This window comes from Taudactylus pleione, unplaced genomic scaffold, assembly GCF_031769625.1.
Source record: "Taudactylus pleione unplaced genomic scaffold, aTauple2 ptg000609l, whole genome shotgun sequence".
NCBI classification, from domain to species: Eukaryota; Metazoa; Chordata; class Amphibia; order Anura; family Myobatrachidae; genus Taudactylus; species Taudactylus pleione.
In genome coordinates, this window is record NW_028285011.1 from 14,960,317 (window position 1) to 14,977,256 (window position 16,940).

Genomic DNA, 16,940 nt, shown 5'->3' on the forward strand with positions numbered 1-16,940 from the left:
ATGAATATTATTAATTTAGCTGAGCAAAGAACACTAATTGCTGTTGTCTGCTCATAATTGCTTGGCATTTTTTGTCACAATTGTCTTCAGCATTTAAGTCCAGGCCATGATAATTTTTCTGAAGTTGACAAATACTCCTTTGTTGGGTTTGCTGATAGAAGAGAATTAAAACATAGTTAGCTGGTGTTACAGAACATACAGTAGCACGCAGGGCCTCATTCAGATTGTGGAATAAAGTAAGAAAGAGAAAGTAACTATGCCTCTTGGTGAAACCATGCTGCACTGCAGGGGGGGGAATCTAAATTGCAGTGTAATAATAAAGCTATCCAGCATTTGTGGGCTACATGGGAAAGCAGCCAGTATTTACCCCACATGTCAAAAAAAAGTATGTATTTGCACCCCCAAATACAGAGGCATGCAGACAATAACATAGTAATTCTGAACCAAATAATGACTTTTTTCAATACTTTCTTACTGAAATATCCTAAATGTTAATAAAAACATGAGTCATTGCATAGAATAGAAAATGTGCAGAGACAAACGTAGGGTTTCTAGAGGCACATTTCTAAATGTTTACATGCTGAGGAGGTGTTATTCAGCCAGTTCAAGGGGTGTGACTGTAATTTAACAAGTACTGTTATCAACCAGCCCACTACACTCTTCCCTGATTAGTGTGTATGACTCAGGTACACTCTGGGAAGAAGGCATGCCGGCGAAGGCAGTTTGATGCTATGGGCAATGTTGGAAACATTGGGTCCTGCCATTCATGTGGATGTTACTTTAACATGTACCACCTCCTTAAACATTGTTGTAGACCTAGTACATTCACTGATGTAGTGGCCTCTTTCAGTAGGATAATGCACCCTGCTACACAATAAAAATTGTTCATGAATGGTTAGAGGAACATTACAAAGAGTTTAAGGTGTGGACTAGGCCTCCAAATTCTCCAGATATCAATCCGATTGAGCATCTGTGGATTTGCTAGGAAAACAAGTCAAAGCCATGGAGGCCTAACGTCACAATTAGTAGGACTTAAAGGAACTGCTGCTAACATCTTGGTGCCAGATAGCATAGAACACCTTCAAGGGTCTTGTGGTGTCCATGCCTCAACGGGTCAGAGCTGTTTCGGCAGCACGAGGGGGACCTACACAATATTAGGCGGGGGGTTTTAATGTTATGGCTTATTGGAGTACAGTATATCACAGTGCTTTACAAAGATCATTTGTCATTCACATCAGACCCTACCTAGTGGACCTTACAGTCTACATTCCCTAACACACAAGCACATACACACAGACTCTAGGGTTACTTTATGGCAGAAGCTAATTAACTATCAGCATATTTTTTTGAATGAACCAGAGAAACATGGAGAACATACAAACTCCACACATATAGGGTATTGATTTAACCCATGACCCCAGGGCTGTGAGGCTACAAGGATAACAACTATGCTGTTGGGACAAAGTCAAGGCTATGCTGGACTAAGTAAAAAAAAATATATATACACTCCGGTAATTCATTTCTTCATCACTCCCTTTTATGGTCCATTCTCTATATATAAACAAGACCTATAGCAGGCCAGGGGGCTGGAAACGGCAACTTTAACCCACCTAGGTGTGTTTTTATCCTCGCAGGCTGGTTCAAAACCCCATTAGTAATTTACTATGTGTGCTTTGCTGTAAAACACAAATACTTTCACAGTATTTTTAATCATATGAAACCCTCTTTTGCTGCCATGCATCATCTAAACCACGGGTTCTCAAACTCAGTCCTCAGGACCCCAAACAGTGCATGTTTTCCAGGTCTTCTCACAGAATCACAAGTGAAATAATTAGCTCCACCTGTGGATCTTTTAAAATGTGTCAGTGAGTAATGAGTACATCTGTGCACCTGCTAGGTGACATGGAAAACGTGAGCTGTTTGGGGTCCTGAGGACCAATTTTACACTGATATATACTAGGGATGTGCAGGCTCGGATAGGTTCGAGTTTGCACGTGGAGTTCGGATTTTTCCCTCCAAAAAAACGGAACTCAGAACGAGGCAAAACGTCATCTTGCATGGACGAACATCATCATTCCTGGACAAAAGACCAGGAATGATGATGTTCGTCCATGTAAGATGACGTTTTGCCTCGTTCTGAGTTCCGTTTTTTTGGAGGGAAAAATCCGAACTCCACGTGCAAACTCGAACCTATCCGAGCCTGCACATCCCTAATATATACTAATATTATAAGAACGTTGTGTCTGTCTGTTTGTTCCAAGTTGGCTCGAAAACTACTGAAGTGGGCGTTCTGGGCAGCTTGATAATGTGATTCACGCTGAATAGCCTAATAATGGCCAACATTTTGACTGTCGACATTCTGAATATCAACTTCAGACCATGTCAATATTCTGGTGTCTGAATGTCAACATTTTGACTGCATACCGAGATATGTATATTACTACTAATGAATATATTACTGGACATTAATACTAATTGGCATATTAGTGTAATTCTATTTTTAAGTGTATTGCTGGCATATTACTACCAAAAGATGTATTACTGGACATTACTACTGGTGACATACATAATACAACTAAAGGATACATTACTAGTATTTTAATATACTTTTGCTGAACATATTGCTACTGCTGAGCTTACTACTGGTATTATTATGAAGGGTTCGATTTTACATTTCATGTTAGCAAGTACAATTAATAGAAATACCAGTACAGGGATACTCTGGTTATAGGATTGGTGGCAATTGTGGCTACATAACATACTGGACTATATGGTATGTTGTGACTGCATGATAAGGGTCTGATTATGGTCAGTAAAATACATTATACTGTATTATGTATTCTAAATTTCAGTTACTTCTATCGATTTCTTTTTAACTTTAACATATGTTCTGCAAGACTAGTGCAAAGGAAACTGGTGGTCACTCATAGCAGCCAATCCAATTCAGTTATTTTTGTGCAGTTTATAAAATGAAAGCAAATATCTGCATGGTCGCTATGAATAACGTTAAATTTTTTCTTTGTAATATTCATCAGAAATGGCCGCCATTTTGTTTACATATGGGATAAGGCCTCTGGGTTGTCAAGGCAAAATCATAATTTCTGTATTGAAGCCTTCTACTAGCTTGCTCTGGCCACAAGTCATTACATTTGCGCTAAAGTGCTCCCAGGATTATTATGTGGCAGAATGCTAAATTCTTTATTGGAAAACAAAGAAACATACAAAGTCAGACATGAAGACACCTTGGAAGTCTACTACATACTAAAGAGTCTATTTACTAAGCCTTGAAGAGAGATAAAGTACCAACCAATCAGCTCCTGTCACTTTATAGGCTGTGTTTGAAAAGTGACTGTTAGGAGCTGATTGGTTGGCTTAGTACATAGACCCTTAAACCTTTATCCAGTGCTATTATCATGTGTTTAATTAATCCAATTGTATGCAGACATACATGTATCACTTAATAAAGTATACATTATTTTACAAGTATGCTACACTATGCATATCATATTTTGTAGGGAAAATAGGCAATGTGCAACACTTTACAAAATACATGAATACATGAGGCTCTTAGCAAAGAATAAAAAAATGAAAAAGCAAAATATTACTTCTCTTACCAAACAAAATATCGAACTCCCTGGAAAATGCCATCATGTTTCCCAAGCTCACCACCTTCCAGCTCAACTCCTAGGTACAACTCCTCCCTCCCCGGGAGGTGGCCCTTGTACTGGATTGTGCCTTTACTTATTTTACCACCTGGACGCGAGAATTTCACAAAATCGCCAAGTTTTAAATCAGCAATACTTTTAGGAGCAAATGGACGCCGCGGTAGCACTGCTAAATGTGGTCTATAAACATGGGAAAAAGTAAATAGAATACAACAATATTAACATTGTAGTTTAACATTAATTTAACATCAAATTAAAGAAGATCCTTTATAATAAATGAGTTGTACAGTCACATGACTACAAGTAATTGCAATCAAAATATGAATAAAACACAAAAATATTTGTCATGTTTTGCTCCTTTTTTAAATCATGATGAAATACCAAATATTATAAGCCTTTGACATTTTGATAATGAGATAATTTTTATCAATGGTCATAATGGTTATAATTACAATAACAACCAAAAACAATGATTTGCTAATGACAACCTTAAAAATATATTACTACATACAGATTGCAGATAGTTTAAAGCACATTGTTAGAGCAATATTTTTCAACGATGTAAACTTGGAGCTTCCAAAGCACCGGAGCTAAATATTTATGTAAGGAGCATTTTTCAGTTTTTATTAACTAAAATAAAAAAAAAAGCCTGCAGACAAATAATGAACTTACACTAAGAGAAGAGCCTAGTGGTTCGCAATAAAAATATCTGGAACAATAAGTGTGTCATTTGTATTACAGAGAAATCTGTAGACTGTTTAGAGCAGGCATGTCAAACTAAAAATACCAACCGGGCCAAAGTTTCAAGGTCTATGAGTGAGTGGGCCACCAAAAAAAAAAAAAAAAAAGTCTTATATGCAAATTTAAAGATTTATTATTAATAAAAACCAATGCATTGCCCCCTGTAGAAGTGCCCCTTATGCAATTCTACCCTGTATTACAGCCCCTTTTGCAATGCCCCCTAAATTTGTGCCCCTTATGCAGAGCCCCCAGTAATGCCCCTTAAGTTTTGTCCCCAGTAATGCCCCTTATGCAGAGTCTCCAGTAATGCCCTTAGTACTGCCCCCATTAATGTCCCTTATGCAGATCCCCCAGTAATACCCCTTTATGCAGAGCTCCCAGTAATGCCCTCAGTAGTGCCCCATTAATGCCCCTTTATGCAGAGTCCCCAGTAATGCCCCTTATGCAGAGCCCCCAGTAATGCCACTGTATGCAGAGCCCCCAGTAATGCCCTTAGTAGTGCCCCCAGTAATGCCCCTTTATGCACAGCCCCAGTAATGCCCCTTATGCTGTGCCCCCTCCCAGTATAGAACAGACCCCACTTACCTCTATCTTACTTACCTCTCTTCACGCTGGCCGCTGGGCACCACTCACTGGATCTAACTACATCCAGCAGGGCAGGCCGCTCACATAGCGGGTGACGCAGGTGACGTCACCCGTGAACTGCATCTCTGGGAATGCTGGCCTATGAAGCGATCAGAGGCTTCTCGCTTCAGAGACCAGCGTTCCAACACAAAAATTATGTGGCCCAGTCACTCCTGCCGTGATCGGAGATGAGCTCCGATCGTGGCAGGGGTGGCTTGGCCGTATAATATATGTATTTGGGCCCACATGGTTGGGCCACATAAATAGCTTCTTTGGGCCGCATGCGGCCCGCGGGCCGAGAGTTTGACATCCCTGGTTTAGAGGGTTGAATAGCCACTGTATAGATAAATAAAAGAAGTTTGTTTGTTTCTTTGTTTGTTGGTCAATATCTTCCACAGCTCTCAAGGTAAAGCTGGCAAATGCTACATAGTTATTTAGTATTGAAAAAGTAAGCTATTAGACCACATAGTGACAACGCGACAATGCAACAGAGCAACAAATCTTCTATATAAAATTCATTGGTATGTTTGTTTGTCTGTCCAGTTATGCATTCGCACACCCCTGCACCGATTGGGATGAAACCAATGTGAGGTGGTCCAGTTGGATCCTGGCCAGGTTTTAGGGGGGTTAGGGTCCCAGTCGGACCTCTCGTTGACAGAACTTTGATCCAGGGGGCTTGTACTGAGCCTTCCACTGGATGCATTTGGATGAAAACTTCATAGAGTGGTAACATTGGCTCCCAGAAGACATACTAGGGGATTGAGGTCCCGGTCGAATCTCCCTTTGGTGTACACTGGGCAGAACTTTGACTTGGGGAGCCTGTTCTGGGCCTTCCACAGAGGGGTGGCAATTGGTCTGGGATGCGTAATGGAGTGGTTGGGGTCTTGGTCAGATCTCACGGCAGAGTTCACCGGGCAGAACTTTGACCCAGGGAACCTGTTCTGGGCCTTCCACTGGATGGATTTGGACGACATCACAACTTCACTTAGTATAATATCATCCTACTCCTTGGTGCCAATCCTCTTAATGGAAATTGGGAGAATGAGGTTGTAGGAGGTTTGTATAAATAATAGACATCCAGGATGGCACTCATAGGTCTTCATCACATCTTGAAGACAGGGCTCTAAGTAGCCCAGAAATGTTGATGGCAGAGGTTAAATCTTAATACATTTATTTAAAAGCCTATGAGTGCCGTCTTAGATTTATTTTGTTTATACAAGCCACATGTCTGTTCTCTCTCTCTCTCTCTATATATATATATATATATAGAGTAGAAAGTAAACCAGTATTCCTTTCTGTAACAATTCCTGGGTGCCCTCCAATTCATGGAACTTAGACACAAGGAAGAAATTCAGGCAATCATGCCCCCATAATCCAATTTTTCTGTTTTATGTAAACTTCAACAGGGACGAGAAATACATTGAAAAACACCTTACCCTTATTCTGTACTTCACCCAAGTGCACTGCATGTCACTAGACAGGACCTGGTGACAGCAATGCACCGATTATGACTCTACCCAGTAGTCATCTAAATCATGTGAATACAACCCATCTCCAACATACACAGAAATATAAGGTAAAAAGAAGAACTATGGCCACAAAGATTAACATAATAATCTTGTATCTATCTGCAGTAAACTATTGCATATAATTACCCAACAGGGTAACCTGCTGAAAAACATCCCCTGAAACTACGGTAAGCATAATGACAGACCATCTGATCGTACTCCCACGTTTAAAAAGGATGCTGCTTAAAACTGCTGTAGGAGATAATACACTGAAATACACCACATTGCGTATCTTGAAGTTACAGGAATAGTCTCCCTTACCCCCAGTCTGCCCCCTATGCACTATGGGCCTGGTTCAGAGCTGAACGCTCTGACCAGAGCGCTCGCTCTGAATCAGGGCCCTCCTCCATGAAAATGGAGCGGCCTCCTGGACGCTCGTATAGCTGTGGGTAACCACCCACAGCTATAACGAGCATCCATGATGATGGTCGTGATGGTCTTGACCATCACGACCATCGGACTTGCGACGGAGACCCTGCGGTAGGGTCTCCCTGCCACAAGCCCTGGAGTGATTTTGGCTCTATCAGAGCCAAAATCACTCCCACTGACATCACTAGTGATGTCAGTGGGGCCGGCTTCAGACTGTAGGCGTTCCCATGGGAATGCCTCCGTCTGGCAGGCACGCCCCTGGCACGCCCACCATAGGGGGCGTGCTGTCAATCAACATCGACAGCACGCCCCCTTTGGTGCGAGACCCGGAGCGATGGGAAGCCAGTCGCTCCCCGGGTCTCGTGCATGCGCACGACGAATCTCCCTCCGTCGTGCGCATGCACAGTGGGGAACATCGACCCGCTTGCGAGTGTACTGCCGCTCGCGAGCGGGTCTGAATGACCCCCTATGTACATAGCCTCTACATCAACATATTCGATGGGAAGGGGTTGGAGCCTACACACAGACTACTTACTAATAACATCAAATATGGAGGACCTGATATATCATTCATTTTGAAACTACACAAACTGACACCAGAAATTACTTTTTTATTCAACAATAATGTTTTCATGCAATTGCAGGGCTGTGCCATAAGTTCCCGTGTAGCTCTGGCTTTTGCTAATGCATACATGTTTGAAATAAAAATTAAAAAAACATGTTTTTTCTGGATCCTGACATAGCAAGTAAAATCTTTTCCTCACGAGGTACATAATCTCTTTGTTGTCTGGATAGGTTCTCAAGTGGAATTTGATAACATGAAGCCAGAATCAATAGCCTGGATGAAACAATAAAATTCACCTGCCAGATCAGTTATATATTTGTACACTACTTGGATGTTCAGGTCTCCTTAGAGCAGTGATTCCCAATCTCGGTCCTCAAGGTACGCTAACAGTCCTGGTTTTAGTGATGTCCATGCATTAAGCACAGATGGTTAAATCAAAATAACTGAGGTACTGATTAAATCACCTGTGCTCAGGTATGGCTATCCTTAAAACCTGGACTGTTAGTGTGCCTTGAGGACCGTGGTTGGGAATCCCTGCCTTAGAGGGTAATATGCTTCATACCAACATATATCAGAAATCTAGCAACGGGCACACCATCCTGCATGCAGCAAACTATCATCCTACATCTACAAAAAGAGAACTTCAGTAGTCTCAGTTTTTAAGAGCAGATGCTGTAGGATCTCTGATGATATAGAAGTAAACCACTCAGCAAATAGATAAAGTGATTTTCTGGCAATGGATACAGTTACAGAGACCTTATTCATGCCAAAAATCAAACTACTGGCTATCCCCAGAGAAAATTCCCTGGTTTCCCACACACACAGAAGAATGATAGTAGACTTAAAAAAAAAAGTATCATCGCCAGTGGCGTAACTATAAATTTTGCTCCCTCTGCCAAAAAAGTGTCATTTTGGTAAAACGAATACAGGTCCATTTATAGGCAATTTGGCTCCCAGTGTGAAGTTAAAAATGTGCCCCACCCCCCATAGACAGTCTACATTGTGTATTTTTTTCTCCTTATAGTAATGCCCCTTACACATTATGCCACACACCCTAATGCCCATTACACATTATGCCACACACCGTAATGCCAATTATACAATATGCCACACACCTTATGCCCAATACACATTATGCCACACACCGTAATGCCCATTACATTATTCCACACCGTAATGCCCATTACACATTCCACACACTGTAATGCCCATTAAACATTATGCCACACACCATAATGCCAATTACCCCAAATACAGTTATGCCCCTGACACCATTTTATGCCCCACAGTAAGGCTTCTAGTTACTTTTAAATTACCTGCTTGTTGTCAGAGGTTCCATGCTCATTGCCAGGGGTTTCGTGCTCATTGTCAGGGGTCTCATGCTCATTGTCAGGGGTTTCACTGTAGAAGATGCAGCTTCTGGCACTTCCGGGTAAAGCTAGGCAAGCTGCGCTTCCCTGACAAGTCAAGTAGGACCTCTAGCATCTGTCTCCTTTTAGGCGGCAGACATTTTTGGAGGGACATTTTCAGCAGATTCCAATGCAGAATTTGCATAAATACTGCCCCTAAGCCACCGCGCCACTCAAGCCAACACACCCCCAAGTCACCGTGAAGGCCTGTTCATCGCACAAAACTTCCATACTTCCAGTGATCAAGCAAGCAACACTGCCAAAAGGTTATGATAGCTACAAATGCAGATTTCCCGGGTTTTAAAGATACTTCCCTGATGCACTCTTAAGGCATATGATTTCCCTTGAAAATTCTACCTTTGACATTCTGTATGATTTGTGTTGAGAAAAGGTACGATTGTACAAACGACAATACAATCCGATGTATTATGTGTCACATCGTACTCGATAGGTCAAAATCTTTCTGCAAAACCATTTGATCTACGATGCCTATACATGACTGCGGGGACGCGCATCGGCGTCGTAATCATCTAGATAACGCAATTTTTTACACAATTGGTCGTTATGATCGGTCGAAAACGGCCATAGCGGGTGAAAAATTGCCCCGCGTATGGGGGCCTTTACTCTAGGGGATGGAAACTTAAGGACTGGCTAGTCCATAATGATATATCAGCTTGCCATCCATCTAGCACTAGAAATATTCTTACTAGGATACCAGATTGTTACAAATGTACTGGGTGCACTATGTGCAGGTGTTTACAAAGGGGTGTCCCTTTACCCCCGTCCACCATCCTCTGCATTCTGGTCAACATATCCAGATTAAGCACGTCCTCACTTGCACCTCTAAATTTGCATTTTATTTCATCCTCTGTCTTTGTTGTCTCCTCTATGTGGCGAAGACCATAAGGCAGTTCTCAACCAGTCAGTAACCAGGCATTTTAAAAATGCCAAATATTGTCTGGCCACGTTACGGTACAAACTTATAGACCATGTGCCTAAGCCAGTATTTCCCAAACTGTTTTGAATTACAGCGCCCTAGAGTATCAGCATTGTTTTCACCCCTAAGCCAAATGTTTGTTATTGAGAAATTCAGAAGAAAATGTAGTGAAGTAGTAAAGTGATGTCAATTTTGCTATCCTGTCATCCTTAGGCTCAGTTATGTGGTGCTGGAGGACAGGTTTGCGCTTCTGTTTGTCTATATATTTACATTACATTGACCATAAATAGTTTGATTTGGAGCTGGACCACCAACCTGAGGCACCCCTGTAAGTGTCCCGAGGAACCCCAGGGTGCCACTGTACTCAGGGCCTAATTCAGCAGTGCACGCTAGTGCACTGCTGAATGCAGATTCTCGAACATCGGGAATCTGCGCAGGCGCCAGACCCGTTCTGTGCATGTGCAGAACGGGTCTGCGAGCCCCCGCACGTAAACTGGCAGCAGACTGTCAGTGACTGCCATTCTGCTGCCGTTTGGGGGCAGGGAGGGGGCGGCTATGCCCTACATTTTATTTGTAAGTGTTGTGGTATTTAGCAGAATTTAGGTATTTCATTTTCTGTTTTTCTAATTTTGATGAGTCTACTGAGAAGTACACTTATAAAAGCAATCCATTGATTTATTGGCATGTTCAATTTGTTATTATTGTTTATTTGTAAGGACCCATGCTCGACAGCACCTGTAATAACTAGGGGTGAGCGGGTTCGGATTTCTGAAATCCGAACCCCCCCGAGCCCCCCCGATCCGAGTCCGATCCGAGTCAGGCTCGACTTTTCCCGCCTGACTCGGATTCTGAAATCGAGGCAAAACGTCATCTTCCCGCCTTCCGAGTCTCGCGGGTTTTGGATCCTATATAAGGTACCCACGTCGGCGCCATTTTCTCACTCGGCTGTGGACAGTGAAGAGGGAGGGTGGGAGTTAGGGCTGTGTAGTGTAGTGTAGTGTAGTGCTGCTGTTGTCCACTACTTCAAAGTCCATAGGGGCTGGCTGTGTTGTGCTGTGCTGCTGTTGTTAATAGGGGATGTGTCCACTACTTCAAAGTCCATAGGGGCTGGCTGGACTGTGTTGTGCAGTCAGTTCTCCATAGGGGCTGTGTCCACTCCAAAGTCCTGTGCAGTGTCCCAGTCCTAAAGAGGTGCTGTAGTGTTGTCCAGGGGGTGCTCTGTCCATCAGGGGTGCTCCCCCCAAGTGCTAAAAATATAATATATTTTCTGTGTTTGTGAATTGTGTGCGCAGTAGCCGCACGTGCATCAACAAAGTAGTGCCAAGCGTGCGCCTGTGTCATAAGTAAAGGGCCGGCTGGCTTGACCGTTAAAGGGTGCTGTAACCCCCGAAAGTACACTCCAGTCCAAACCAAAAAAAAATTATTTTCTGTGTTTGTGAATTGTGTGCGCAGTAGCCGCACGTGCATCAACAAAGTAGTGCCAAGCGTGCGCCTGTGTCATAAGTAAAGGGCCGGCTGGCTTGACCGTTAAGGGTGCTGTAACCCCCGAAAGTACACTCCAGTCCAAACCAAAAAAAAAATTATTTTCTGTGTTTGTGAATTGTGTGCGCAGTAGCCGCACGTGCATCAACACAGTAGTGCCAAGCGTGCGCCTGTGTCATAAGTAAAGGGCCGGCTGGCTTGACCGTTAAGGGTGCTGTAACCCCCGAAAGTACACTCCAGTCCAAACCAAAAAAAACATTATTTTCTGTGTTTGTGAATTGTGTGCGCAGTAGCCGCACGTGCATCAACAAAGTAGTGCCAAGCGTGCGCCTGTGTCATAAGTAAAGGGCCGGCTGGCTTGACCATTAAAGGGTGCTGTAACCCCCGAAAGTACACTCCAGTCCAAACCAAAAAAAAATTATTTTCTGTGTTTGTGAATTGTGTGCGCAGTAGCCGCACGTGCATCAACAAAGTAGTGCCAAGCGTGCGCCTGTGTCATAAGTAAAGGGCCGGCTGGCTTGACCGTTAAGGGTGCTGTAACCCCCGAAAGTACACTCCAGTCCAAACCAAAAAAAAAATTATTTTCTGTGTTTGTGAATTGTGTGCGCAGTAGCCGCACGTGCATCAACAAAGTAGTGCCAAGCGTGCGCCTGTGTCATAAGTAAAGGGCCGGCTGGCTTGACCGTTAAGGGTGCTGTAACCCCCGAAAGTACACTCCAGTCCAAACCAAAAAAAAATTATTTTCTGTGTTTGTGAATTGTGTGCGCAGTAGCCGCACGTGCATCAACAAAGTAGTGCCAAGCGTGCGCCTGTGTCATAAGTAAAGGGCCGGCTGGCTTGACCGTTAAGGGTGCTGTAACCCCCGAAAGTACACTCCAGTCCAAACCAAAAAAAAAATTATTTTCTGTGTTTGTGAATTGTGTGCGCAGTAGCCGCACGTGCATCAACAAAGTAGTGCCAAGCGTGCGCCTGTGTCATAAGTAAAGGGCCGGCTGGCTTGACCGTTAAGGGTGCTGTAACCCCCGAAAGTACACTCCAGTCCAAACCAAAAAAAAAATTATTTTCTGTGTTTGTGAATTGTGTGCGCAGTAGCCGCACGTGCATCAACAAAGTAGTGCCAAGCGTGCGCCTGTGTCATAAGTAAAGGGCCGGCTGGCTTGACCGTTAAAGGGTGCTGTAACCCCCGAAAGTACACTCCAGTCCAAACCAAAAAAAAATTATTTTCTGTGTTTGTGAATTGTGTGCGCAGTAGCCGCACGTGCATCAACAAAGTAGTGCCAAGCGTGCGCCTGTGTCATAAGTAAAGGGCCGGCTGGCTTGACCGTTAAGGGTGCTGTAACCCCCGAAAGTACACTCCAGTCCAAACCAAAAAAAAAATTATTTTCTGTGTTTGTGAATTGTGTGCGCAGTAGCCGCACGTGCATCAACAAAGTAGTGCCAAGCGTGCGCCTGTGTCATAAGTAAAGGGCCGGCTGGCTTGACCGTTAAAGGGTGCTGTAACCCCCGAAAGTACACTCCAGTCCAAACCAAAAAAAAATTATTTTCTGTGTTTGTGAATTGTGTGCGCAGTAGCCGCACGTGCATCAACAAAGTAGTGCCAAGCGTGCGCCTGTGTCATAAGTAAAGGGCCGGCTGGCTTGACCGTTAAGGGTGCTGTAACCCCCGAAAGTACACTCCAGTCCAAACCAAAAAAAAAATTATTTTCTGTGTTTGTGAATTGTGTGCGCAGTAGCCGCACGTGCATCAACAAAGTAGTGCCAAGCGTGCGCCTGTGTCATAAGTAAAGGGCCGGCTGGCTTGACCGTTAAAGGGTGCTGTAACCCCCAAAGTACACTCCAGTCCAAACCAAAAAAAAAATTATTTTCTGTGTTTGTGAATTGTGTGCGCAGTAGCCGCACGTGCATCAACAAAGTAGTGCCAAGCGTGCGCCTGTGTCATAAGTAAAGGGCCGGCTGGCTTGACCGTTAAAGGGTGCTGTAACCCCCGAAAGTACACTCCAGTCCAAACCAAAAAAAAATTATTTTCTGTGTTTGTGAATTGTGTGCGCAGTAGCCGCACGTGCATCAACAAAGTAGTGCCAAGCGTGCGCCTGTGTCATAAGTAAAGGGCCGGCTGGCTTGACCGTTAAAGGGTGCTGTAACCCCCGAAAGTACACTCCAGTCCAAACCAAAAAAAAATTATTTTCTGTGTTTGTGAATTGTGTGCGCAGTAGCCGCACGTGCATCAACAAAGTAGTGCCAAGCGTGCGCCTGTGTCATAAGTAAAGGGCCGGCTGGCTTGACCGTTAAGGGTGCTGTAACCCCCGAAAGTACACTCCAGTCCAAACCAAAAAAAAAATTATTTTCTGTGTTTGTGAATTATGTGCGCAGTAGCCGCACGTGCATCAACAAAGTAGTGCCAAGCGTGCGCCTGTGTCATAAGTAAAGGGCCGGCTGGCTTGACCGTTAAAGGGTGCTGTAACCCCCAAAGTACACTCCAGTCCAAACCAAAAAAAAAATTATTTTCTGTGTTTGTGAATTGTGTGCGCAGTAGCCGCACGTGCATCAACAAAGTAGTGCCAAGCGTGCGCCTGTGTCATAAGTAAAGGGCCGGCTGGCTTGACCGTTAAAGGGTGCTGTAACCCCCGAAAGTACACTCCAGTCCAAACCAAAAAAAAATTATTTTCTGTGTTTGTGAATTGTGTGCGCAGTAGCCGCACGTGCATCAACAAAGTAGTGCCAAGCGTGCGCCTGTGTCATAAGTAAAGGGCCGGCTGGCTTGACCGTTAAGGGTGCTGTAACCCCCGAAAGTACATTCCAGTCCAAACCAAAAAAAAAATTATTTTCTGTGTTTGTGAATTGTGTGCGCAGTAGCCGCACGTGCATCAACAAAGTAGTGCCAAGCGTGCGCCTGTGTCATAAGTAAAGGGCCGGCTGGCTTGACCGTTAAAGGGTGCTGTAACCCCCGAAAGTACACTCCAGTCCAAACCAAAAAAAAATTATTTTCTGTGTTTGTGAATTGTGTGCGCAGTAGCCGCACGTGCATCAACAAAGTAGTGCCAAGCGTGCGCCTGTGTCATAAGTAAAGGGCCGGCTGGCTTGACCGTTAAAGGGTGCTGTAACCCACAAAGTACACTCCAGTCCAAACCCAAAAAAAAATTATTTTCTGTGTTTAGCCGCACGTATATATCAAATCGATATAACATAAATGGAGGACCAAACTTTCTCCGATAAAAATAAAATAGAGAAAGATCAAGAACCACTTCCTCCTAGTGCTGAAGCTGCTGCCACTAGTCATGACATAGACGATAACATGCCATCAACGTCGTCTGCCAAGGCCGATGCCCAATGTCATAGTAGAGGGCACATACAATCCCAAATGGCAAAGTTCAGGAAAATGACCTTGAAAAAGACATTTAAATCAGCTGAAGAGAAACGTAAACTTGCCAATATGCCATTTACGACACGGAGTGGCAAGGAACGGCTAAGGTCGATCCCTAGTATGTTCATGACTAGTGGTTCAGCTTCACATGACGATGGAAGCCCTCCTCCCACTAAAAAAATCAAAAGAGTTAAGCTGGCAAAAGCACAGCGAAGAACTGTGCTTTCTAAGAAGATATCACAAATCCCCAAGGAGAGTCCAAGTGTGGTGGTGGTTGCGATGCCTGACCTTCCCAGCACTGGACGGGAAGAGGTGGCTCTTTCCACCATTTGCACGCCCCCTGCAAGTGCTGAAAGGAGCACCCACAGTCCACTTGCTGATATGCAAATTGAAGATGTCACTGTTGAAGTACAACAGGATGAGGATACTGGTGTAGCTGGCGCTGAGGAGGAAGTTGGCGAGGAGGATTCTGATGGTGATGTGGTTTGTTTAAATCAGGCTCCGGGGGAGACAGTTGTTGTCCGTGGGATGAAAAAGCCCATCACGGTCATGCCTGGGCAGAAGACCAAACATTCCACCTCTTTGGTCTGGCAATATTTCTATCCAAATCCGGACAACAACTGTCTTGCCATATGTACCATATGTAAAGGTGAAATAAGTAGGGGTAGGGACGTCAACCACCTAGGAACATCCTCCCTTATACGGCACCTGCAGCGCGTTCATAAAATGTTACTGTCAAGTTCAGAAACTTTGGCTAAGACCGTAAGCAGTCCAGGGACACCTAAATCCCGTTGTCCTGTTGTATCCAAGCGCCTGCAAACCACACCGTCAACTCCCTCCTCGTCAATTTCCTCCTTAGTTAGGATCGGAAGTAGTCCTGCAGGCCATGTCACTGGCATGACTGACTCTCCTATCCGGGATTCCTCCGGAGGATCCTGCATTGCTACGCCTACTGCTGCCGCTGCTGCTGTTGCTGCTGCTGGGAGTCGTTCATCATCCCAGAGAGGAAGTAGGAACACCACTACTTTTACTAAACAATTGACCCTCCAACAGTCCTTAGCGAGGAGGATGAAGTACGACAGCAGTCATCCTGAAGCAAAATGTATAACTGAGGCCTTGACTGCTATGTTGGTGTTAGACGTGCGTCCGGTATCCGCCATTAGTGCAGTGGGATTTAGACAATTGATGGAGGTAGTGTGTCCCCGGTTCCAAATCCCGTCTAGATTCCACTTCACTAGGCAGGCGATACCGAGACTGTACAGAAACGTCAGAAAAAGTGTCCTCAGTGTCCTGAAAAATGCCGTTGTACACAATGTCCACTTAACCACGGACATGTGGACAAGTGGAACAGGGCAGACTAAGGACTATATGACTGTGACAGCCCACTGGGTAGATGTATCACCTTACGCAGCAACAGCAGCAGCGTCACCAGTAGCAGCATCTCAGAAATGCCAGCTCGTTACAAGGCAGGCTACGCTGTGTATCACCGGTTTCAGTAAGAGGCACACCGCCAACAACCTCTTAGAGAAACTGAGGGAAATCATCGCCCAGTGGCTTACCCCACTTAGACTCTCCTGGGGATTTGTGATATCTGACAACGCCACCAATATTGTGCGGGCATTACATCTGGGCAAATTCCAGCACGTCCCATGTTTTGCTCACACAATAAACTTGGTGGTGCAGAATTTTCTGAAAAGCGACAGGGGCGTGCAGGAGACGCTTTGGGTGGCCCGAAAAATTTCTGGCCACTTTCGCCATTCAGCGACTGCGTGCCGAAGACTGGAGCGCCAGCAAACACTCTTGAACCTGCCCCGCCATCACCTGAAGCAAGAGGTTGTGACGCGGTGGAACTCAACCCTCTATATGCTTCAGAGGATGGAGGAGCAGCAAAAGGCCATACAAGCCTATACATCCACCTATGACATAGGCAAAGGAGGGGGTATGCACCTGACTCAAGCGCAGTGGAGAATGATTTCCGTGTTGTGCAAGGTTCTCCAGCCCTTCGAACTTGCCACACGTGAAGTCAGTTCAGACACTGCCAGCTTGAGTCAGGTCATTCCCCTCATCAGGCTTTTGCAGAAGCAGCTGGAGAAAGTGAAGGAGGAGCTAAGACGGAGCGATTCCGCTCGGCATGTGGGACTTGTGGATGAAGCCCTTCATTCGCTTTGCCAGGATTCCAGGGTGGTCAATCTGTTGAAATCAGACCACTACGTTTTGGCC

At 44.6% G+C, this 16,940-nt stretch overlaps 1 protein-coding gene across 2 annotated transcripts in view; it reads right to left on the minus strand.

The window, feature by feature from the left end:
* LOC148480667 (uncharacterized) overlaps window positions 1-16,940 on the minus strand; it is a 149,649-nt gene continuing 132,709 nt past the window's right edge. For both annotated transcript variants that reach the window (XM_088454077.1, XM_088454078.1), the window contains exons 11-12: window positions 3,615-3,845; window positions 1-151 (exon numbers count right to left, since the gene is read on the minus strand). In XM_088454077.1, the coding sequence (XP_088310203.1) occupies window positions 94-151; window positions 3,615-3,845 (289 nt within the window). In that variant the 3' untranslated portion in view covers window positions 1-93. The remainder of the gene's footprint in view (window positions 152-3,614; window positions 3,846-16,940) is intronic.